Source organism: Perna viridis, chromosome 7, assembly GCF_037379345.1.
Source record: "Perna viridis isolate PV_CMFRI_1.1 ecotype Kerala chromosome 7, ASM3737934v1, whole genome shotgun sequence".
In the NCBI taxonomy this organism is placed as follows: Eukaryota; Metazoa; Mollusca; class Bivalvia; order Mytilida; family Mytilidae; genus Perna; species Perna viridis.
The window spans coordinates 3,083,999-3,110,623 of NC_142451.1; the positions used below are offsets into that span (position 1 = coordinate 3,083,999).

The 26,625-nt window shown below is 32.8% G+C and overlaps 1 protein-coding gene across 1 annotated transcript in view; it reads right to left on the minus strand.

The window, feature by feature from the left end:
* Window positions 1-24,776, minus strand: part of LOC148610976 (low-density lipoprotein receptor-related protein 2-like) — a 42,436-nt gene extending 17,660 nt beyond the window's left edge. Inside the window, exons 1-10 of the mRNA XM_088590944.1 lie at window positions 24,627-24,776; window positions 11,875-12,349; window positions 8,995-9,265; window positions 7,414-7,561; window positions 6,667-6,780; window positions 5,420-5,689; window positions 3,158-3,311; window positions 2,413-2,550; window positions 1,827-1,935; window positions 1,361-1,508 (exon numbers count right to left, since the gene is read on the minus strand). Of these exons, the coding sequence (XP_088447070.1) occupies window positions 1,361-1,508; window positions 1,827-1,935; window positions 2,413-2,550; window positions 3,158-3,311; window positions 5,420-5,689; window positions 6,667-6,780; window positions 7,414-7,561; window positions 8,995-9,265; window positions 11,875-12,349; window positions 24,627-24,681 (1,882 nt within the window). The 5' untranslated portion in view covers window positions 24,682-24,776. The remainder of the gene's footprint in view (window positions 1-1,360; window positions 1,509-1,826; window positions 1,936-2,412; window positions 2,551-3,157; window positions 3,312-5,419; window positions 5,690-6,666; window positions 6,781-7,413; window positions 7,562-8,994; window positions 9,266-11,874; window positions 12,350-24,626) is intronic.
* Between the last annotated feature and the right edge of the window lie 1,849 nt (window positions 24,777-26,625).

Genomic DNA, 26,625 nt, shown 5'->3' on the forward strand with positions numbered 1-26,625 from the left:
GAATTATGATGTTCTGGATTAACTGCACTGGTTTTCATAGTTTGGGATTAAGTATCATGTTAAAAATAATTTTCATTTGTGTTATAGTTTGGGATTTAGTGCATTGTGTTTGATTGAAATTATAATTTGGGATGATAAGTGCAATGATTTTCAATGAAATTTAAGATTTGGAATAAGTGTTATTTACATTGAAACTTCTGTTCATTGAATTTATAGCTTTTGATTTAAATGATATTTTCCTTGAAACTTTTGTGGATTATTAAAGTGCAATGATTTTCATTCAAATGTAATAGTTTGGGATTTAGTGCAGTTTTTTTTTTAAAGTGCAATGATTTTCATGTAAAGTACAGCTTGGGATTACTAGCAATGATATACATGTAACTGGAATTATATGGAGAATATTTCTTAGTTTTATTTTCATCGTAATTGTTGTTCTGGATTAAGTGTTATGATTTACAACTCTGATTTGAGTGTTTTATGGGAAATATGATTTTATACTTACATGTATGGCTGAAGTGCACTAACTTTCATCAGAACTATATATACTTTTTGTACATGTATATTTTAAATAATATGAAACATGTGCAAGAAATTTATAAGAATCCGAACTATTGTTATAGAAGATACTTTGAAAGGGTATATTTCAATGCATATATTTAAAAAAAAAATACAGTAATCAATGGATTCAGAATTGGGATGGGACAATTCAAATAAATAGTAGCATAACATTGTGACTTCAAATTATTGTTCATTCCATGAAAGTGTTACCATTTTACTTTAATTTGCCAGTTCATATTTGCTATCCATTTGGGGACCTGTGGGTTTAAAGCCTTTTTTTTCTTGGAAAATATAAACAATATTCACAACCAATAGTTTCAATTTTAGTACTTTTCCTGTGATAGCAAGTACAAAAAAATACTAATTATGTAAAAAAGCACATTAAATTCCCTCAAAACACATTGTGAGTAATATTCACAAGCTGAAAAATTTCCATATGATGTGAAACATAGCCAGTATTGGCTGCCTTACACCTGACCAGGTAACTTTTCATGGGTGAGTGGCTACCAGTTCATCAACTCTTTCAACAGCAACTGGTCAGTTTAAATGTCTCAATAGCTTTGTCAATCCTTTGTATTGTTCAGCAGATTGGTAACAAAAAGTATCATGGTTGTAGGAAAGTCACTGTAAAAGTTTTACATATAAGTTTAATTGAAGTTAAATCAAAGAAACATGTCAAAATTTTCTATATCATTCTCCGTTCGTTTGTGCTTATGTTGAATTTAAATGGCGTTTTCTTGTATAGTTCGTTTGTAGTATATCCCTAAGTATATGGAGATTGTTGCAATATGTTATGACTTACTGACTTCCATTGGTTGCATGTCTTTGTCATAAATACCAATAGCACTGACAATTCCCATGTAACCAATGTCCATATAAACGTCGGCGAAGTACGAAGTTCTATGTGCCATCTCCAGATATTCATCACTAGCAGTCCATAAAACAAACTCCTTTCAATGTAAAAAATACATGCAATTTTAGTTCATGTCTATTTTTGTATTTACCCTTACAACATATTTTTCAAAATTCTCCTTTTTTTAATTCAATTCACTCCAACAGCTTCGAATAAAATGACAAAATTTTTCCTGCTGTAAATAGTTTCCTTTCTTTTTTATGTTGTGCCATCTTAATAATAATTGTTGTGTATCATTTGAGTAATTACCTTGACCTACCTTATAGGTAAGTACATGTGTATCAGTTCAGTAATTACCTTGACCTACCTTATAGACAAGTATATGTGTATCAGTTCAGTAATGACCTTGACCTACCTTATAGACAAGTATATGTGTAACGCGTCCAGTATATGGATGATAAGCTATGTTTGTTCCGTCTGTCTTAACACTCTGCATATCTCCAAGTCCAGTGACATAAAATAGTCTAAATACAAAAATAAAAAACACAGATATTGCAAATTTCGGTGTGACAAACTTATATATCCTGTTTCATCAAATTTAATACCTTATTTTTACCGGGTAATTGAGAATATTTGAAAAATTCACAAATATAAAAAATGAAACGAACTAAATAAACTTAATCAATATTGCGAATTTATTGATATTTATTTATATTAATTGGTGCCAATTAATCTGGTTTTGATGTGTAATGATGCATATATTTTATTATATTTCGAGTTATGCGCTCTGATTCTGTATCTTTAAAATTTTCGCGTGTATTTCAATAGGCAAAAAATATTAAACTTCAGTAAATTTTCTCCACAAAAAAAAGTCTTAAACATATTTCCATTTCGTGTGACCTTTAACACAAACCTTTCAAATAAGTCGTGCCCCAAATATACCCTCATAAAATGACCAAAAAAAAACGAAAGTGATGTGTATCATAGTAATCGTCATTTACCGTTTTGAATGTACGTCGTAGAATAAAGCATGTGCACTGTTAAGTGTTCCCGTTGGAATTACTGAATAGTGATTAGTACCATCTAAATTTGCCACATCCAAGGTATTCGCTAATTTACCGGTCAACCAATACATTTTTCTGAAATTGTATACAACATTTGTCTAGACGAGACTAATATATATCCATGAATATTTTCAGGACTTTTCTTCACAACCGATATGAGTTAGCAATATGTGACATTTGATATTTGAATCAAGAGATTACTGCAATGTTAAAAAATATATAGTTTCATAGATCTTCATATAAACGAAGAAACTTATATTTTTTTTGTGTTCTTGAAAAACTAAGCTTTTTATTTAATGCTACTTCTGATATTAAGTTTATGCTTCAAATATGGATGAACAGTTGGATGTGTCCCAAATGCTGTCTCAAACGTCTAACTTAGCTGCATAAGTTTATTCAAAAGCCATTTCTAGAATTATGTTGTACTTGCTTCTTTTAAAGTGAAAGATATTGGTCACATGCATTGGTCACATATTTTCTTCATAAGGACTCGAGCTTATCGTTACTTAATGTTTACGAGAGTCAATGGTGATAATAACTTACTGTCCTTTCTAAGAAGTATGTGATGGTAGTAACGTACTTTCAATGGGCCTAAGGTACTGGTTATTAACTTTTCTTGTCTATCAATGATCATGGTAATGACAGTTACATTCAAAGAAATCCTATGGCATAGGTTACTTACTTTCCATGAGGGTCTATGGTAATGGAAGATGGATCTTCTAACGAGGTTACCAGATTATCATTCAAGGTGCTTGTGGTCAAAGAAAATACTACTATCTTTCCTCCGTAGGAGTCGGTCCAGTATAAGTTCTTAGTCGTCCAATCTAAAGCTAGCCCTTAAATAATATTGTCATTTCATTAGCATGGATCGTACATAGGAAAACGACGGGACTTGTTCATTAGTATGGATCGTACATAGGAAAAGGACGGGACTTGTTCATTGGTATGGATCGTAAATAGGGAAAGGGCGGGACTTGTTCATTAGTATGGATCGTACATAGGAAAAGGACGGGACTTGTTCATTGGTATGGATCGTAAATAGGGAAAGGGCGGAACTTGTTCATTAGTATGGATCGTACATAGGAAAAGGACGGGACTTGATCATTAGTATGGATCGTACATAGGAAAAGGACGGGACTTGTTCATTAGTATGGGTCGTATGAAAGGAAAGGACAGGACTTGTTCATTAGTATGGATCGTAAATAGGGAAAGAGCGGGACTTGGTCATTGGTATGGATCGTATGAAAGGAAAGGACGGGACTTGGTCATTAGTATGGATCGTATGAAAGGAAAGGACAGACTTGTTCATTGGTATGAATCGTAAACAGGGAAAGGACGGGACTTGTTCATTAGTATAGATCGTATACAGGGAAAGGACAGACTTGTTCATTGGTATGAATCGTAAACAGGGAAAGGACGGGACTTGTTCATTAGTATAGATCGTATACAGGGAAAGGACAGACTTGTTCATTGGTATGAATCGTAAACAGGGAAAGGACGGGACTTGTTCATTAGTATGGATCGTACACAGGGAAAGGACAGACTTGTTCATTGGTATGAATCGTAAACAGGGAAAGGACAGACTTGTTCATTGGTATGAATCGTAAACAGGGAAAGGACGGGACTTGTTCATTAGTATAGATCGTATACATGGAAAGGACAGACTTGTTCATTGGTATGAATCGTAAACAGGGAAAGGACGGGACTTGTTCATTAGTATGGATCGTATGAAAGGAAAGGACGGGACTTGTTCATTAGTATGGATCGTACACAGGGAAAGGACAGACTTGTTCATTGGTATGAATCGTAAACAGGGAAAGGACGGGACTTGTTCATTAGTATAGATCGTATACAGGGAAAGGACAGACTTGTTCATTGGTATGGATCGTAAACAGGGATAGGGCGGGACTTGTTCATTGGTATGGATCGTATACAGGGAAAGGACAGGACATGTTCATTGGTATGGATCGTAAACAGGGAAAGGACAGGACTTGTTCATTGGTATGAATCGTATACAGGGAAAGGACAGGACTTGTTCATTGGTATGGATCATATACAGGGAAAGGACAGGACTTGTTCATTGGTATGGATCGTTTACAGGGAAAGAACGGGACTTGGTCATTGGTATGGATCGGAAACAAGGAAAGGTTGGGACTTGTTCATTGGTATGGATCGTAAACAGGGAAAGGACGAGACTTGTTGCACAAACTCTAATTCATAAATAGCATTCTTACTTTATGACCATTGAATTGTCTCCGAATGACCTACCGAAATCTAGGGAATAATACAATTCTTTGTAGACAAATTTCATATTTCCGTTCATATCTGGAAAGTAACCTGTCTATTTTGAAATAAGCTATAGTCAACTGGTGTAATATTAGAGTCATTGCAATGGATGATAATGGAACCGAAATTAGAATTGGGTCTTTCTGACAATTTTTAATGAGACATTTTATATACATTTCATGTTCACAGACGTATTTCCAACGAATTTCAACTGTTCTTTTGTTCATCGATTCCAATTGCTTCATTCGTTTCAATGCAATGTAAGAATGAGGCAGTGGAAGAGATTAAATTACCTCTTCCAGCAAAAATATGCTTTTGGCATCAGATTATTCAAAATTAATTTTTGAATAATTACTGTATAAAGTTGTAGACCAGGATTCTTTTTCATCTTTATGTATCAATTCCATGCTATACTTACAATAAAACATCTACAAATTGAAATCTAAACACTATATAAATTGTATTATGTTCAAAATAATGGTAACAACAAAATTACCGAACATTAATCCGATCTACAATCAACTCATGTCCAAAACAAATCTGGCAAAATAGTTATTACACCACTGGAGCAGCTGGTACTATATTAAATGCAAAGGGAGGGCAATTTTTTCAAATGGCCAGTAGCAAAACTGTTTTTTGTTTTATTTAGGGGACATACCTGATATTTTTACTTGTCCAGTAATGTCACTGAACACCTCTTTTTCTCTGTTGGTTATCATATCAACCACTTTCACTTTACTGTGTGTACTGTCGACATAATAAAACTGCCTATAGTGGCTATCCACAACAAACATGGAAACTCCAGTGAGATTACTGAGGAAGCAGTGTGGTGTTTGGTCGCCATTGTTCAATATATGTGAGTCAAACAAACAAGCATCGCTGTCGTTAGCTACGATAAAACCTTTTCCAAATAATAAGCCATCTTCGCCTAAAAACAAAGAGGTTCATATCAATACATGTTCATCATTCAAAATCTAATTATGTGCTGCAGATCATTTATCTGGAGAGTAACTTTAATGAATAACTGTGTACCAACAATAAAAAGTGTACCATTTTTAACGTTGGTTTTGAAAAGTAAATTCTTTTTTTCTATTCATTAGCATGAGTTTTGCCAGCACTCCACAGTTTAGTTTAGTTTCCCACTTTTGGCTAAGGATGAAAAAAGACATAAATGGAAAATGGTGGTTGTTATAGTGATTAAAAATGAAGAATCTATTGTTGATAAAACATTTTCTGAAAAAAAGGGACTTTTAAAAGTATTTTGCAATGTTGCATATATTTTCAATGTTGAAGGGGCTTTTTTTCAATGACAATATGACTTCATTGTGAAAGTGAAAGTAAGTCAATTTTTCACCATGCTAAATTTAATAAGTGGATTACAAAGTGAAATAGCTCAAAATCTAACGGGCGATGCCCATATGAGGAAGGGGTTTTCGAAGGAAAAAGTTTGAACAGTTTCAGGGGATGAAATAAAAATTGCAGATATTTTGCAGGAAATTTGATAATTTTAAACCTGATTTTATGAACATTTTTGCAAATTTTCCCATATTTTTGCATGGTTTCTATGGTAACCCTATATGCTGTGGGTAATTTTTTTCCAGAAAATTTTTACTGCATCCTGAAGGCCTTGGCTAGAGCTATTTCTAGATATATAGATTTACAGATGCTTGACATTTTTTAAAATTGATAAATGTTACAAAGCATCAGATTACAAGACCAAAATTAGGCAGTTCTACAATACTGTGGAGTGCTGGCTTTCTTACAATGAAAAATAACAGCCATCCGACATTGAGTTTTATCTTTTATAATACCAAATATGGATGTGGTCTAAAATATAGTATGTAATAAATTCCGAATTTATTATATATTTTTAATAAATCATTCTTTCACTAATATATAACTTACTTTTACATGAAATACCATCATTCTGTATTTTATAACCCTCCTTACATTCACATCTGGCGTTGTTGTCGTCAATATTAAAACACATATGTTCACAATTCTTGTTCTGACACGGATCTGGAAAGATAAATCATGGTTGATTAGAGTGGAAATATGTGCTGGCGTAAAAAAATGTAATGATCACCAGTATATGTGGACATATTGTGTACCTATACATTTCTGAATTTCATGTTTCTTTGAATGCATTCATTTGCCCATGCCAGGTTCAAACATGCTTTTTGGTTTTTTTTTATTTCTTTTGTTCATTTTATCGTTTCTGTTTGTTTGTCAGCATTTTTACATTACATGAATAACTTCACTGTATATTTTGTTGCATATGACATGTGTCGATTTTTTTCTGTACTATATGTTAATTGGTATTTCTTTCGGTCATCATTTATACTCCGTTTTCTATGGCAGAGTAATCAAGGGAACCAAGATTTGAGTAATAATAAAAAGAATATTCCAATATATAGGGGAAATAGACACACAAAACAAATAATATGAAATAATTAAAGCAAAGAGACCCGCACAAAGGAACAAAAGTAATTTGAGCAACCTGGATTAAACTTAAACTGGACTAATTTATGTCGATCTCAATTGTTTTGAGTTGAGTTCTTCGGTTTTCAGTATATATTTTACCCTTGTTTCCCTTACCAAAGTTTTAAAATTTTAAGATAGAGCTTTGAAAAGATATGAAAACAAACATACGACTAGATTGTTTCTGTAAGTCTGAATCAAACACAGATATTCCCCAGACTTCTTGGTCGATGTAGGAAGTAAACCACGTGTTATTTCCCGTCATTTTGTCAAAACACATCACATAATAATACTTAAACTCCGTAGCACATATCACATCCTGAAAGTACAAGTAAATGAATGCAATAACGAAACATGGACTTTTTTTTAATCAAATACCCGATTATAAGTAGATCAAACACCTTGATTGATTTGTGAACTAGTGTCGTATATGAAATTAATTCTATGTTAAGTAACTTCTCATTATTTCACTTGTCGATGAAACTTGTTTGTTTTCTGGGAATTTAATCGTACTGACAATATATTTTAGCAGCTGAGTATAAATGATGATAAAGGTATAAAGTTTTTTTTGTTCCATCGCTATTTTAATGATTCCACAGGCATTTGGGGCACAAATGGTTTCGACCACCCCCTTTTTCTCGAGAACGAATATTTCCGTCCGATCCTTAATTTCATTAAAATATCTTTATTACTACTGATAAGAATTGTTTATAAGATGGTGGCATTAGGCATTCTTTTGAGATATTTTTAACGAATGGGCACAGGAACTGACAAAAATGCAAATTTAATCAAATTAACGAATCGGAGGGAAATGTTGGTTCTCAAGAAAAAAAGGGGGTCGAAACCATCCGTGTCCCAAGTGCCTGTGAACGATTCCTATAAAAAAAAATAACAAAGAGACAAAACAACCGTGTGATTATTAAAGGAAAATGATTATAAAACATTTTATTCTATAAAGTTTTGTTCTATAGCTTCAAGTGAAATTTTAGTTCTTTAGTCCATTAGTTACATAATATCAATAGAATGTCTTATTTTACCAGAACGAAGGCAATAAACCGCGTGCAGTATGCGCCATTGTGTTTAAATCAACAACATTGAAAGGAAATCTCCCTGACTAAAGTTTTATTTAAATTGTTTGAAATTGCCTATTTTACCTTCTAAAATGTCCATTATTATCAGTATGTACTTTATAGAGTATAAGTAAAAACATATCTTTTATCACATCTTTAAAATGTAAATTTGTTATATAATGTCATCAAAGATGATGTGACAAAAACATTTTCTAATTTACATTTTCATTATTTTTTTAATTTGACAAGAACATAGTTTATTGATCAGCATTTCAAAGTATATCCTTAAAGTACTATATATCAAGCCGCGAACCAAAATATATAATTACCAGTTAAGTTGTCAATATTCGGCATGAACGTTTCACAACTTTAATGAACATTTTTTACAGTAGGAAAATAATAGACGCTGCTAAAATCGTTGTCAATTAACCGATTTTCCACCACTTTTTAAAACTGTCTCACTGGCTATTCTAGAATTTGTAAAGTATCTTAATATCAATAAAATAATATTTTAAATGATTGAACCTTGGTAAATATAAATTTTCATTTCAAAATATTCATAGCTAAATTTACTCTTTTCTCAAGCCACTTCTCCGGTTTTTTTTTTCTCTCCCTACATTACGCAAATATACACGTTGTATTGCTTAAGAATGTTATTTGCAAACGTCACGTTATAATCTACCTTGCCCATAGACATAGAGAGAAAGGTGGCACCAAGGGTTCTGGATAAGACCTTTCTGGAGCTCAAAGTACCATCATAATCAACCATCTCAAGAGTCTGCCGTCCCATGTCGACCCAGTATAATGTGTTGCTATCTGTGTCCACTGTCAAAGATGAGATCCATATTGGAGAATCCATCTGTACTATAACCTTCCTATTTTCTCCAACCAGGTTGGTTCTTTCAATCTTTGATCTGGCTCTTACTTGGTCCACATCAGACCAAAATAAATATCTAAACAGAAATCATTAGAACATTTACAGATTCTCCTGACATCTACAGTTAAGAGAGTAATCAAGGGTACCAAGGCTATAGTGGTAATCAGAAGAATGTAAGAATGTAATCCAGGGACAAAGACCAGACATGGAAAACAGACATACACAACAAAGAATGTAAAGTAACTAAAATCATACATACAAAGTAACAGAAGTAAATGAGCAAAACGAGCAATGCAATGGCATTGGTTATATTTCATTCATTCGATTAAATAACCTTAGAACAGTGGGAATGGTTTGGGTTAGTTTAGTTTCTACGTATGGTTTCAACTGGTTTATAGGCGTCTCAGAAGTCCAATGAGACCAGTTATTATCGGAAAACTCCGACGAGACCAGGTATGATCGAAAAATTCCAATGTGACCAGTTATGACCGAAACACTCCAATGAGACCAGTAATGATCGGAAATATAATCATACCTACATAGACTATATACTCGTAGACGATTATTCTCGGCCCGTCTTTAACGCATGAAACATAGTGAAAGGTTGGTAAACTCTAGTTTATAACCAAATATTACCTTGTTCATGACACCATTATAGCATTACTTATGATGTTTATTAGTGTCTACATTTTAGATAATTGTACAAGATGATACCGTCTTAATTTTTTGTTATCATATGTAAATTCACTAGCTGTCTCTTGTTAACAAAAATTTGATCGATTATATGATATGTTACGGAGTCTCTTGCGTTGTACGGTAGCGAGTTAGTCAAGGTTAGAGAGATGTTTTATCTCAATTATTGTGTTAACTAAAGATCAATTTTACCAACCTTGAAAACGAATACGTATCAAATCTTGATAACTGCTTAAAAAGCTTCTTGTAACGATGGTTGAAAAAAAACAACTTTTCAGCTCAGAGCCAGAGAAACAAGCCTGACAGTATACAAAAATGTCAGACGGTTAGTCTTCCAACTTTGCTAATTATTTAACATTGTGACATATTCACGTCTACATCAATACACACGTACAATTAAGCAGTAGTTGTTTTTTTTTTCTGTTCCTATTGTCCATGAAAATAGGATAAAAGTCCGAGTGTAATGAAACTTTAGAAATAGATGGTGTTAGCTTTGAATAGAAATCTCAGGATGACCGAAAAAAGCAAAGATAAGGACGATTGAGTCATATTGAAACCAGTAGAAGATGATTCGTACACAACATTAAGTCGGGGATTATGCTGAAATAGTACTGACTGTGTGTTACTGCAGTAAAAGCAATGATATCATGATGATAACAGCTGAATCCACAAAACGGGAACAAAACGTAGCCACAAAAAAAGACAAAAGGTCACAAACAGAAGACAAATTAACTGAAAGAAAACACACATAATAAAGTAAAGAACAGATGAACAACCGGTATTCACCAATAACAGAGAGAGAGAGTATGAACCATGTGTCTCGGTAAGGTAAGTTCTAAAGACATCCGATGAATTACTCATTCAATGTCAAACCAAGGTAAAACAGAAGAAAGAAACTACTGCATCGTGAATTAGTCTGTTCTCATGGTGTAAAGTTCCAAATTACATGTACCTATTATAGCATAACCATCACGAAAAGAAACTCTATAGTGTTGGCAAGGTCATACATGCCGTGCTTGACACTATGCCCATATCTTTCTTATATGGGAAGAACGATAGAAAAAGAGAAATACCAAGTCGGTAAACACGGTAAGATAGTGTTATCAGTATAACACTGTAAGCACCGTGATAGACCAGGATCCATAGCCATATACAGAGTTAGGATAGACACGACATATGTACTAATTGAGTCATGATGTTATTGACTAGGGTTAACTACGGTTAGAACTACTGCACGCTTGTTTTAATGTCAAGGTAGATAATGTTGTCCATGGTTAAGCAATGCTTTTTAAGTCAGGAAATTGTTGTCAAGTATCTAAAAGAACCATACACGTTTGATCCTGGCAACACAGAATTATTGATCAGTTTATGACAATTTATATAGCCTAGTATTTAGCCTTGTATGTTATATTAACGTTTGTCTAATTATTGCTAGCAGACACTATCTCTTTCTATAACCGATACCCTTGCAAAACACTTTTATTATTATGTATGCTGTGGATAAGGTAAAAGAATTTTCTCACTGATCGAATAAATATACATATACGACAAAAATAGAATAACCATGCGTAATGAAATTCCAGTTGACAACAATTAAGAGGCTACAATCAGCCAAAACATCTAAATTAACACCAAATAAGTTGTTTTGAATATGACACTGTAATAAGAAAATCTGTTAGAATAAACAAAATGTTGAAAAAAGTTTGTATGGGCGAGGTGTGGAACAAGGTAAAAGGATTTACATCGTGACATTCTCTCTTTGATGATCATACTTAAACAGGTAAGAGAGCTGAAAAAGAAACTGCCAGTAAACAACAATATACGATCCGTTACCGTTAGTAACGGTGCACTGCTATCGTCAATGTATACGTACTGATTGTAGCGATGCACTGCCATTGTTATGTATACGTACCGCTTGCAACGGTGCACTGCCATTGTTAATTTATACGTATCGTTTGTAACAGTGCACTGCCATTGTTAATTAATACGTACCGTTTGAAAGGGTCCAATGTTATTCCTTCTGGTTTGGTCAAATGATCCTTCACCAAAACTTTATATAAACTTAAATCTTGATCCGTTGTCGCTGGATGTGAGCAAATCCATTTATAAAAGCCATCAGTCCAATAAATATTATTTGCTAACCAATCATATGCTATTTGGCTTGTAGTTGCTGATACACCGGTGTGAATTTTAGAAAACGATTGATGAGTATGATTCATATAAAATGTGAAATTATTGTATGTGTATATTGTTTGTGAAGTGGCATCTAGAAAATAAACAGTATTGTCTTTAGTGTTTGACACAATAGAAGTAACTTGAGCGTTGTCACCTATATCTGTTTGAACCCTTCCAGGGACTTTGTTCATCACATAATTGGACGGATCACCGTGGTAAATTTCTAAATGAGCTTGATAAAACCAGGTCGGAAATGTTGCAACCATCAGACCCTTCGGGTCATTGGCAAAAACTGAAAAGAGAAAAGGTCTTTCTTAATAAGTACGAAAATTGAAGGGAGACTCAAAGACATGGACAATTATGTTAAACTGTAGAGAAATGATAATAAAACAAAATTAGCAGTGTGCCAAATGTATATTTTAGCCTCTGTCTCTGAACAGGGTTCTTTGCTTTGTTTTAGGTTTTTCATAATTGTGTCTTGGTTACCTGTAGAAGAATACTTGAGTATTTTGTGTACAAACCCTATTTAAAAAATGTATATCTAAATATATAAAAGACCTATCAAGGGCGACCGTGATATAATTAGCTGTGAATGCTCTATTAATTTCAAACATCTTATTGTGAATAACTTTACACTCAGCGATATTGGTAGGGACTAAAAGTCCAATGATTTTAGTTATTGATAAAAAGCAAACAATTAAAACAGTAAAATTATATAAATAAATAACATAAAAGGTAAAATTGTGATATTATTTTAAGAAATCGCACAAATGTTCATTTCTAATTGAAATATGAATTAAAACACTACTTAGATACAATAGACACGAGTATCGCGGGTAAACTTTTACAGTATTTCAAGGTTGGTACAGACATTTAAACCTCTCTGTTACGATGATATCTTTCTCATCAGTTATATGGTACATACCATTAACACAATACAGAGTACCCACAGTGAACCCAGTTTTCACAATATTAGCTTCAGTATCACTACATTAATACAGACTGCCAATGGTAGACGTGATTAAAAGGACCGAAGAAAAATACACCGATTTTCCGATCGACAAAGCCCGTCCTGCATTTTTTAGATCTCCCAAGTAAATCAAACAAATCAAGAAAGATAACTCTTGTAAAGTCCCCATTCCATGGACAATCCTTATAATTTTTATATAATTTATAACCGAACGACAACTGGTAATGTGGTGTTTTTGGGGGTAAAAATAAGTGTTTTTGTGGGTCTTAACATTAATGAGTAACCACTTGTCTGATATAGAATGCTACCTAAACAAGGATATCAATATAAAATATTAGGACAAATAGTTTGACGCTAAACGAAGGCTAAATATATTGCACAAGCTTTGATTTGTGGCAAACAAATCGGATATTCAACTGTCAACTTTGACGAAACCCTTTAGCTATATATGCTAATAGTACATAACTATAAACAATGGCTTTAAACTCATTTTGCCAATCCAATCTTCAAACTTCTTTTAAAAAGCGATAAACGTAAAACGCTCAATAAATTTTCTATTTTCAAAATCAATAGCTGAAGATGTACCATTAAAATAGCATAAAAAATAGTGCACCACTTTACATAACAAGTGTGACCTAGATTATGAACTAGTTTTCAGTCTAATGGTGAAGTATGTGTAATAAGTCGAACGTAAGTAAAACTGAAAATTATTCAAGTTGTCATCATCAAATGTTTTATAAAACCTTAATTTAAAAATGTCAATTTGTTTATCCATCACATCATAAAAAATCTGGACCAGATCAAAGGAGCTCATCAAAATCTACAAACGATGTAAAATGTATCTCATCACATACAAAATATATAGTATATTTATTGTTAAGCCTTGCATGAGACCGAATAATATCTGACTTTATATTCATAGACTGTTACATTGAACACCTTAAAAATATTTATTTTACAATCAAAAGAAAATCCAAGGATTCTAAATGCTAATAGCTCTGAAGATATTACAAAAGCATGCTCGTCTTACAAAAGGTTTGACTTATAATCAAACACTCTACAGATTCCACAAATGGAACTTTTTTACTTTGATGAGTTGGTGGTAAACAAATAATGAATTTTACAATGATATCATTATGTTAAGGGCTACTGACTAAGAAATTTTATCATTCAGTAAAGTTCTAAAGAGAGAACATATTCTGAGGGCTTTTTGCCAAACTTTTATGTATGCACTGTTTTCTTGAATTGAGGACATGTAAAATTGTAATGTAGGTTTTAGAAAAGGTGTAAAGAAGGACGGGACTTCCATGATAACAAGTGCATGTTTATATATGGAAAACCACCAAGTAAAATTTCACAAATTAAACATTAAAACGCAACTTTTTCTACAATTAAACACTAAGCCCATATTACAATGTAGAAAAGATGTCTGCTCGTGTCTTACTCTTCTCTGCATTAAGAAGATGAACATCAGATCAAGTTATATCCGTTAGTCTACCAATATGGCGTCTCTATAGATTTAAGTATGTACGTACCAAATGTACTTTTTTTAAATGACAGTATAATTTAAATGCAAAACATCACAAGGTTTTCATGTTTATATATCATTTGAGACTGTTTGCCAAATGATCAGTAGTTCTTACTGAAAACATTTTGTAGTAAATATTATATTAGTTTATCATTACTATCCGAGACTTGTGTCAACAACCGCTGTACTGTAATGTAATATATGATGTCTTCGTACATTCTCCCCCTTCCCCTCGCTCTCATTAATAGACACCTCTGTTTCAATAAATGCATTGTCTTGTTTAATGTTTTGATTATTTAACAGGTACTGGTAGATGGTAGATACGTTCCGAACAGTCAAGTAATTATTTACATTTTAACAGAATATATAACTAGCTTATGAAAGTATGGAAACATAAGTTTGTTCATAAATTTGGAAACCATATAAAAATCAAAGACTGAAATCTTCAAAGTCCCTAATCGTCAAATATTCTTTGTCACTGATTTTGGCTTACTTTCAACATCCGAAATGGCACAAATGCGAAATGCTGTAAAATCGGGTGCCTTTCGCTTAAATTGTTGTTCTTTTGATATGACTGCGTGCTCTTTCGTAACCGTGATGACCCGAAAGTTTTCAATTACCCGGAACCAGATTAAACAACTGACAATGACTATTTATAGATATCGGGGTCCTGATAAAATATATGACCTATATATAATCAATGGTAACAAGCCCCTGTGTTGGTGTTTGAATCGAAAACTGGGTAATATTACACAAATTCAATGCTAACCGATCATTTCATCTTTTAATGTAAACTTCCCGTTCTTATACAACAAAAAACAAAACAAAACAAAACACACACACGTGTATATGCGTATAATATTAAAAAAAAAGAAGTATGTTGTATGCTATTGACCAGGGGACCAGATTAGGAACCAGATTAAACAACTGGCAATGAATATTCAGAGATATCGGGGCCGTGCTGATGTATATGACCTATATAGTCTAGTAACGATCCCCAGTGCCTGCATCGGAAACTGGGTAATGTTCAATGCTAACCGATCATTTCATGTAAACTTCCCGTTCTCATACAAGCAAAAAACACACATAGAACACACGTGTACGATATTTAAGAGATACATTTTTATCTCGTATGAATCTAGAACTATGACGCTATGGCGGTATAAACACGGCAAGGATCTACAGCATTATAAATATATAATTATGCAAATCATAAGCGACTACAAAGTACTGGAATAATGAGTGCAAGAAGTCGCTATTCATATTAGCGACTTAAAAACCTTCAAAATCAGCGGATTACTTTTACAGTGCGAGGTATTGTAAATAAGACCGCCAGGGTAAATATACATGTCAATACAGCAGGTATAAGTATCACACCAATTCGCTTCATTATAGTCTTAAGTTAACAAAAAGAGGTGTAATTAAGTTAGAACTACATGTATGTAAATACATTGGACTTTTGTCACAATAAAATTTTATTTTTCCATATCATATACCTCATTATTGGCATTTTAAATAAAATAAATCTGTGTATTAGTAGGTTCTATTCAAACAAATTGGATTTTTGTTTTAGAAAAAATATTTCATGCATTTTTCATATTGTGTTGGTAATCTGAGCAATAAATCATCATGTTTGTTTGTGACGAGTTAGAACAGAATCGCGTCTTGGTGTATACGTCACAACTCTACCCAATATTGTTTATAGACTTAAATAAAGTCAGCGTAGTTATTGTAAAGGGAAGCATCATAACCTCATTAAGTCCTCGGTCAAATATTCTAATTCACCTTTCTGTATTTAAATAGCGACCAAATAAGTCACACATGGGTTACCTTTCCGTCTGAAATAGCTTACTTCATTTTTCTAAAATTCTAACAGAACGTTCTTTAGGAGTAGGAAGGTAAGTGACCTCAATATGATCAAATATCGCAATGAAACTATGTTTTAATTTGTTGAACATCGACCTAGATTCTATTTATCAAAATAAAAAGAATAAAGGTCAACAAATCAACGGGACTTTCCGTGTACCCTTTGTCCAACATTTTTGCTCAACTGAAAACAAAGTTAATCATTGGTAACGACTGATGTGTCTCACAAAATGTTAAAATTTTTCCAACAAAGTACTTAGAACGTATATTAATTTCTATGTTAGTACTATCCAGAAGATAAATATAACTGAGAAAAATTTACATATACAGTGGTAACATGGAACAAGTACTCCTGCTACATACATATAGGGCAACTGTTATCTGGATAGCACGAATGACAACCTTGTAAATTGTATTCGTATGTTGTATTTTCCACAATGCAGCAATACAAAATAATCCATTCATATTTCGAGTATAACTGTTCGTGTTTTCTCCTGTATTTCAATACATATTCTTTCCAATTATACTTTAACCAGAAACCAACGTTTTAGAATTACATTAGTAAAGAGATCAAAGCAAAATACATTGAAACCTTCTTAACTGAACCCCTCTTGAACTGAGAGAGATAATGTAGTTTATTATAGATAAATGTCCAGTTTATATAGGTATACTGGAATAAGAACCAATAGAAGAATGTTACCGGAATATTCAGGTTACGGTAAGTTAGACTTCACTGTAATTGCGTGTTTTTAATTCACCCTATCTATATATATTCTGTCGAATTGCACGTGTACTCAACGCATCAATTTAGTCCCAGTGAATAATTCATTTTTGTCAACATATTTATACATGTTATTGTTTAAATTTAAATATCGAATCAAATTTGTTTTCTCTAGTTAAAAGACAACTGTGTGTTGACGACATGGTACGGAGGAACAATGGTTGTTATTCTGACGGCCATTAGGGAGTTATTTATATAAAATTTAATATGAGAAAATAAAACGGCGTATGCATACTTCTATTGATCAACAAGGATTGAAATTGCACAAAACATCTTTGAAAGTATTTAGGGATCAGGGCCATACTGATAGAAACAGTGAGAAATGTACTGTGAGGTTACAATATAAAAAAAACTTCAAATTGAAAGAAGGAAATGTCGATAGAGTGACTAGTGTGGGAGGAGGTGATGAATCATACAGGAAAAAAACGAGAATAAAATCAATTTTGGGTCATATTGCTTTGTTCTTATACTGGGTCTATCGTTAGGGTTGCCTTCGAGTTTATGGCATTGGGATCTGATTCGCTTGTGTGTAAAATTTTGCAACTGGTATATCCCTACATATATTGTAGGTCATTCGTGCAGTAAAATACAGATTACACTATTCAAGTTAGGGAGAACAAGAAACGGAAGGGCATCCAAAAACTAATAGATATATTAAAAAGAAACTCTGGAAGTATGGATAGTAGAAAATGATACATGTAAGTGGATACATAAGAAACTCTCTTTATGAAGGTGAAAGGCACATAGAAACAGTACATATATTTATTGAAGAAACGTTAACGTAGACATGTGATCTTGATATTGTTACTGTACATTGGTTCGAGGGGGGGGGCTGTCCGGGGATAGGACTCATTAGGAAAATTTGTTAATTTCGTGCCAAATTTTGGCAAGAAATATACAAATAATGGCCTGGAACCCCTTTCAAAATCTCTAGATCGCTACATTGAAACAAAATCTCTAGATCGCTGCATTGGAACACAATCTCTAGATCGCTGCATTGGTACAAAATCTCTAGATCACTGCATTGGAACAAAATTTCAAGATCGCTACACTGTAACAAAATCTCTTGATCGCTGCATTGGAAAAATATCTCTAGATCACAGCATTGGAACAAAATTTCAAGATCGCTACACTGTAACAAAATCTCTAGATCGCTGCATTGGAACAAAATTTCTAGATCACTGCATTGGTACAAAATCTCTAGATCACTGCATTGGAACAAAATTTCAAAATCGCTACACTGTAACAAAATCTCTAGATCGCTGCATTGGAACAAAGTTTCAAGGTCGCTACATTGGAACAAAATCTCTAGATCTCTGCATTGGAAAAAAAGTTGAGACAAATTTAAAACACGTTTAAGATGAATACAGTCATGTATCATATAAATACTATTAGAGTTTTAACAATAACAACAGTAAGTATATATATATATATATATACATGTTTATAAATGCCACAGAGTTTACACTCGTATAACAAAGTGTCACAAAATAATCGAACAAAAGATCTGAAATATTTTATATACAATGACTGTCATGTCTTGAAAAGATATACTGGACGGGTGTTTAATGGATTTCAAATTTTATATAAAGCGTCAAAAATGGAAAATCAATTTACTTTCTTGCGTCAATCATTTTGCACCTTAATATTTAATGAAGCCAACCTTACACCTGATATCACATGGTATAAACAACGTGACATCTCATTTTCTCCTTGGTTACCTTCAGGTGTGTTGACAAATTTGTCTTCTCAGGAAAAAATGTTAATTTTTTTTTCTAAGCCAGAAATCGTGGTTTAATTTGGGAGGGGTATACACTAGCTTTCTTGGTAAACGGGGACTAAGTTAACAATAAATTCAAATTATCAGCCTTCATATGCCTTACTTGCGGGGCTCGGGATGCAGCCATATTTTATTCTGTTTTTTGCAGAGTTACCTCCCGAAAGAGCAGGTATAATTTCGAAGTCTCTCTAATCGATGTTCGGATTCGGGTGCAGAAAAAAAAGAGGTAACTCGAATGAAAATGGAATCCCCAGCGGACAAACACAACGGTGTTTCTAAAATTTACAGGGTGTTTCATTTTGTTGGTAGGTTACATAAAGATGATTTTCATTTGTATCCCGGGTAAAGAAAATTTATGGCAGGGTCAGTAGAACGAGAAATTTCCTTTTGACTTTCAAGATTTTCTAAAGTATCGTCGATATCGGATGGAAAACCTTTCGTGTTCCGAATATATACCTGCTCCAAAGGGAGATAAATGTTGACAAAATGTTGGTCCGCAAGTCGGGAATATAAAAGATAATTAAGGAGTTTTGTGCTTTCACGGCATGACTTTGTTAATATGTGATATCGTGTACTCATGTTACTATACCCCTCGAAAACGCAACCGAGTCATTTTATACGGGTTTGTTGAAATTGAAAAATACCGAAATATACAAAATATATCGGAATACTTCGCAGTGCCACCTGCTATCTGTTTTGGAATAAAAATAAGAAGAAAATGACGTCAGAAGTTAATTATGATTCTCTCGAGGATGGCGATAACAGAAAATAGGGGCGGATCCAGAAATGTATAAAAAAGGCTGTGGTCAGGCTATGATTTAATTTACTTAATAACAACATTTTTCGTAAAAGCAAGAAAAAATATCTGCAAAAAGGGGTCCAAACCCCGGATCCCTCCCAGATCTGTTTATACTTCTTGATGACAATCCGTATCTTCCACCGAATTCTAGAGTAATGATACGTAAAAGCTCGAACTTTGTGGAAATTTAATATTGGTACTATAGAGATATTCACAATCCGTAGAGCGTAATTTGCAGTAAAAAATACGGAGAATCCATGTAAGTAAACAGCTACGCCCTGCATTATTGTGGTATATATGCCACTGTTGGAAATGACAAGGACATAAAACTTTACAGTTCGTTACAAAGACAAATATAAAGTGAGAGGTTTCTCATGGTGTTCAGACAGCACCGTGATATTCACAACGGGCTCTGAAAGACTGAAGATTTTTTTTATCTTGCCATATAAAGTAATGTTCACCATAATATATGCTAAAAGTCGTGCCACAAATGTTTTTATAGGTTTTATGACTTCACAATGGCGCCTATATAAAGTCACACAATTTACATATATTTAACATTTGTAACAACTATCTAAATGGATCTTTTATACCTTTGTAGAGGTTATAGCTAATTTCCAATTAATAGGTCCGGTGTACTTACTTACACTCAAAGATAATAAATATAGAATTGGATTTTTAGGAAGAACGACCGATGGTGAACTCGAGGAGACTGTCACACTTCGGTGCTACAAACAGAAATGGGAATTATTTTCATTATGCAGCGATCACAATAATACTGAATGATACAGAAAAAAACCAACATCGTATACACATTTAAATGCATCTTTACTACTAAACGCAGTAATTAATCATGTTGTATAAATAAAATAAAAGAAATACTATATATAAAACATAAAGGAAAAGAAACTACAAAGAATGCGTTACAGTAATGAAATACATGTTCCTGTGGCGGATCCAGAGATTTTGAAAAGGGGGTGTCAAGAGGGGTTAACAAAAAAAAAAAGAGTCCAAGGCTATTATTTGCTCATTTTTTGCCTAAATCTGCGCGATTCTTACCCAATTTCCAACAAAAATTGTATGATTCTGACCCCTTGAACCCACCACATGGATCTGTCCCTGTGTCCGTTAAAACACAGAGATGACTTCTTAAACACACATATTAGCATAAGCAAACCAGATTTAACAAAAACTCAACGGTAGACCACAGATTAGGAGCACTGGTATAGTACGGTATGACAATTGGTCACAAATTACAAGTCCGTTAAGTATTTGGAGAATTTGAAGAAGAATCCTTGATTTCCCAAATATGATAGATGATATGATAAGATTCATAAAGAAAATAAATATATAAAAAAATTTACAACTTTTATGAAACAGAAAAAATCCAGAGATCCAAAAAAAAGGAGATCTATTCAACGAAGCAAGTTCTCACTGTCCAGTACACAGTCAAAAATATTTCACATGATTTCCACACGAATTTCACCTGAATTAAGCAAATAAACTAAGTGACATAGTTCACGTGAAATGCGGGTGAATGGAGCCTTCGCGTGAAATTCACACGAAATGTTCACATGAAATTCATGTTTAGTGAATTTCACATGAAAATCATGTTAATTTCATGTGAATTTCACATGAATTTCACGTGAAAAATATTTGCCTGTGTAGATACCATCAGTATTATATTACCAAATAGTCTGAATTTAACTTCAGTGATTTATTTGACATGATTTAAGAAAGAACGTGCACCAAGTAATAATTTTAATACTAAGTTAAGAACTAAGATGCTATGTTTACACCCATCTCCCCTTGATTCAATACCTATGAATACACCTTTCTCCGCTATATTCAATACCTATGTTTTTGTTTGTTCATATATGCACCAATTATAATATATACAGAATAGTTCATGTTTCGTAACCAGATGCATTTAATTTGTCTCGTGCATCGAGCTTAGGTGGTTTTATAAAAGCATTGTACCAATGAGGACAAATTGTAATCAACTGAATTTAAAATTTTCGTCAACATATTTGTACAAAGTCTGGCTACTGACTGGTTTTATAACATCAACAGTTTCATAGCGTATCGACACTATTACGTTAACACGTTTGTTATAACACAAATTCTGTGAGTAATTGTGTCTCTATTCATAGTCGAATAAACATAGCAGTTATATAAATGTCCTGGCCTCGGAAGAATGACTCGATGGTCAATAACACGAACCATTAGACGAAATCGATACAACACGCTTATTAAATATACATCCAATTTTATCTAATCAAGTTAAATGTTTACGAAAGAAATGTATGCGTAATATTATTCAAATCTTTCTTTATCAAAACACATAACCCTCTGAAATCATACTCCGTATAAAATAAAGTTTCTGAATTGTGAGAATCGGTGGAAATAAATGCAGTTTATGACCAAGAAAATTGATGCAAAGCTGTACAACTGCATTCTCAGTACTTTCAATAACACAAATTTCAATTTTGAAAAAAAAAACAAGAATTAATGTCTGCATACAAGTTCCGCTATTGATATCTATGTAATTTAAATACCTTTTGACCGTACTTTTGAAAAACAGATCATGATAATAGTAAACAATACACATGGTTATACGTTTCACATTTCTATAAAGCTGTATTTTACTGTTTTTATACATCAAAAATGTATAGCTAGCGGCTCGATACAAAATTGTACCTTCATATACTTTTTAAAAATGGATCAAAATTACATCTGTACCACGTGCACTTAGGTCATGAAAGTCATACAAATGTAACAGTACACAATGAAAAAAGATAATTCAACCCAAATTGCAAACGTAAAAGTCTTGACCAAAGTACCTGTGATACATAATAGACAAACATCATGCAGCACTGCTATTAGACGTATGTATTAAAGTTACGTGTACGTTGCTATCGTATGAAGTTGAATGTCGCGAGGAGCTGAATCCTTACTTATCATCACGCATAATTAGATTAAACGATAGAAATTGCTCTGTCTCAAACGAAGGTGGTTATTTACCTCCCACCCCCATTCTTTTTTGAATGCCATTTCTTCGTATTCATATTAAATTGAATGTTCAACATAAAATAGCACAAAGCTTCCGAGAAATGCCACTTTTTGATGATCCATTTATCTTATGAACAACGCTGGGTCCAATAGTCAAATGAAAAATAAAGGATCCAATATTTCAATGCGCAATAAAGCATCTGAATGAACAAGAAAGGATCCAACATCATAATGACCAATAAACGACTGTCATCTTCTAGCAGAATGCCTTTCTAAAACGCCCATTTTGTACAAACCATGCTCGGTAAAATTAGAAGTTAATTGACGTGAAAGGGGTCCAACTCACCCCAGTTAAATCTTTTGCAACTCTTCCACGTAAATTTTTTATATAATGGTATTTTAAAGGAAAATTATCGTAACACAAGTGCATTGAGGGATTCTCAAGTTTAATAACCTCACAAAATTATCTGACGTACTCTACAGCATGAGCATCAATAGTTACATCTATATGTTATTGCTTGGAACAAATGTATTTTTTATTTCGACCCAAATAGAGACGATATCGCCTTGATGAATGTGCCATATGGGGATATACTAGAAATTATTATACAATTTGGGACATCTATACAGTGGTTAAGTTATCGAAGTAGAAAAATCATTCATACAATGTATATTAACACTAAAAGGGCCTGGGGAAAGGTATAAATAGTGTATATACATAAGAGACGTAGATAATCTATGTACCCCATGCTAAATTGTATGAAGAGTTTAATGCATCTTATCATCAAATCTTAATATTTGTTTTCAATCCTTAGGTATTCAGTCAAATATGTAGTACATGTAATGCTTTGTTGTAATTACACGTACATGTATTAACATAATAGAAAAGGTTTGTTCTTTTATCTGCAAAATCTTATGTCCGAAAGCTATTTGTAAATTCTGTATTGTAGAATGTGCTTTTGAATATCCTATTTTCACATTGAATTAGACATATACATATTAAAATGTGACGTGTGATTTTTTTTGGTAATATTAAAATAAAGAAAATTGCTTTGAAAATATCCTCGTTTGTTTTTGAAACAATAATAGGTTTCCATCAAACTACAACTTAGATAAATATGATACAAAAAATAGGAAATTCTATTGTTTCCTCAATTAGGTGTTGCCAATTTTTGCCAACATGAATGCATTTATTCTTTGTTTCGAAACAAGAACTGCAAAATCTTGTTAAAAAAAAAGTTTTTTTTAAACGTATCTGTGTATATGACACGACGATTACAAATTCAACATTTGCTACAAAATGTATTTCGCAGCAGATTTAAGTCCCCATTGAACATTTTGTCTGAACAATTGAAACAATTCAAGTCCCGAGATTTTAAAATGTTTCCTTAAATTTGTATGACAATCCACTCAATAAAAGACGAATTTTATAAGATATAATATAATAAACATTTTAAGTAAATAAAGGAACAGAATAATATTATTTATTTTCTATATTACAGAACCTCAGGTATTTATTCCATGCTTACTATTATTATAATTTGTCTTCAAATGTGTACATACATTTTATATTGATCGACATTGTAAACTAGTGAACGGTATATTGGTCTATGTCATATTTAATTCATAAGAATAAGACTTTCAACAAAAAGTGCTTTATTTTGAGACAATCTCGGTGTGATTTACTAATAAAACCTAACTGTAAATTTAAATGTCAACAAACTGACCACATGGTATCATGCATGTATGTTATGATAGAAGGATTAATGGAATACATAACAATGGATGAAAACAGGTATCAGAGGTAAAATGAAAATAAAAATAAATTCCTACCTTGACATAAAACGGGTATCAATGCAATCAGCTTCCACAACAAGGACTCCGCCATGATTTGTTGTAACCCTGATAAATTATTTCGTTACATCCACTTGGAAATGCTATTCTGTGTTTATATCGGGTATATGTTGCCTTCTTTGTAGTCACGTGATTTTTAAAGGTTTGAAACTATTTTTACCTGTGCGGTACGTAAGGACTTAGCGTACAGTTTATTAATTGAAGGGTTGTAAGGAAAAAAATTCACATGTATGGAATTATTTTGATAAGTAATAAGTAAGGGAATTAAGTACGATAAGATATCAGGTTAATTTTTAGGCTTGGCTTATTGGAATCGAAACTTAATGATAGAGTACAATATACAAAAATAAAAAACTGTGAAACTGTCACAAATCGTAAATTGAATAAAACTTAAAATCTTGACTGCACGTACACGTATGGACGATAACTAACAAAATGCAAATATTTAGAACTTTGTTTAAACATTCATATTTTAACTGTTTGTTCTCGTAGAACAAAATTCAACAAAGAATTAAAGTAACATGCAAATTTGAAATGAATAAATAAATAGTAGTTACAGAAAGGAATAAATAAGTTGTGGTTACAGAAATGAAAAAAAACTGCTGAGTTCATTCAAATAACTTTCTAAAATGTTGCAAGAAATATTTGTTTCTGTGGATTATCAAACAATGCGATGTATTTGACTTTAATCCTTCACTTATCAAGCATTAAGTATAGAAATAATGTGTATATATACTCCTATATGTGTGTTATTACACCATGAAGAACTACGGACAATTAAGCCGTTTACCACATATTACAAAATCTTCAATGGAAGATAATTAGTAGATTATACAATCCTTATATCATTATTGATTATATAATCCACGTCAAAGTAGGCGACAAGGTGTTAAATACCTTGAGAAAAAAAAATAAACAACGATCTCTTTCATTGTTTGATAACCCCGAAAACCTCCTTGTAATAGCGTATTTCCTAAATGACATTTCTGTGCCATCTGCTCTTGGGCAATTATGAGGTCGACGTACACCAAATTTTTTTCGGGTGGTATAAAAATCTTCATTGACTAGGTATACTTACACCATAAGTCATATACAGCAAAACATACGACAAATGTGTTTAGTACGTATACAACGAAAACATGATATCCGCACAGAACTAATACAATGGTTGGGAAGGAGTTCATCTGATGTAAAGATCTAACTTCTTAACCAGCAGATACTTTTGATGGGCATCATCTGCAAAAAAGAAAGACTCGTTTGCATCAATTTATTTTTCAATTTAGCTGCGCTAAAAATGAGCCCAAATTAGCCATAATATTTCTGAAAACTATCAGAAAATTAAGCTGATATGTTCTACCCTTAAACGAGAAATAAAATAAAATTGTGGTCAGATTACGACCTACTAACCATGCAGACTATAAACTGTGAGAAAAATATAGATTAAAAAATATCCTTGCTACTATTATATATATGCAATAAAACAGTGTATGGATTGTGTCTTTTTAGTGCTCAATGCAAATCTAGCTTTAGTGATAAGAACGTATTATAAAAAAAACCAAAAAACAAAACAAAACGAAAGAAAAACAAAAACAAAAAACAAAGTAAACAAAAACGAAACTTAAGTTTTATGATATATTTTGTAAGAGTATTTTTTTATTTCGAGCTTAATTGAGTTTTAATTTTCGTGGTTACGGCTGAATTTCGGTGTAAACAGTATAGTATACGTATCGTAGGCCTACTTTTCTTATGAAAGTGGCTCAAATTAAAATATGCATGTATGATTATCCTATCAATATAAACAGATTTGTGTAGTTCCTTTTTTAACGGACATTTTACCTATAATTCTGGGCTATGTGCAGGAGGTGTTGCCATACGGTACGAGTTCGAGTCCCGCGGAGGGAACCCCCAAAAACTTGTTTCGCAAATTTGACAATTCTCATAGCGTTGGGAATTTTCAGCATTTTCTTTACCAGTGTCA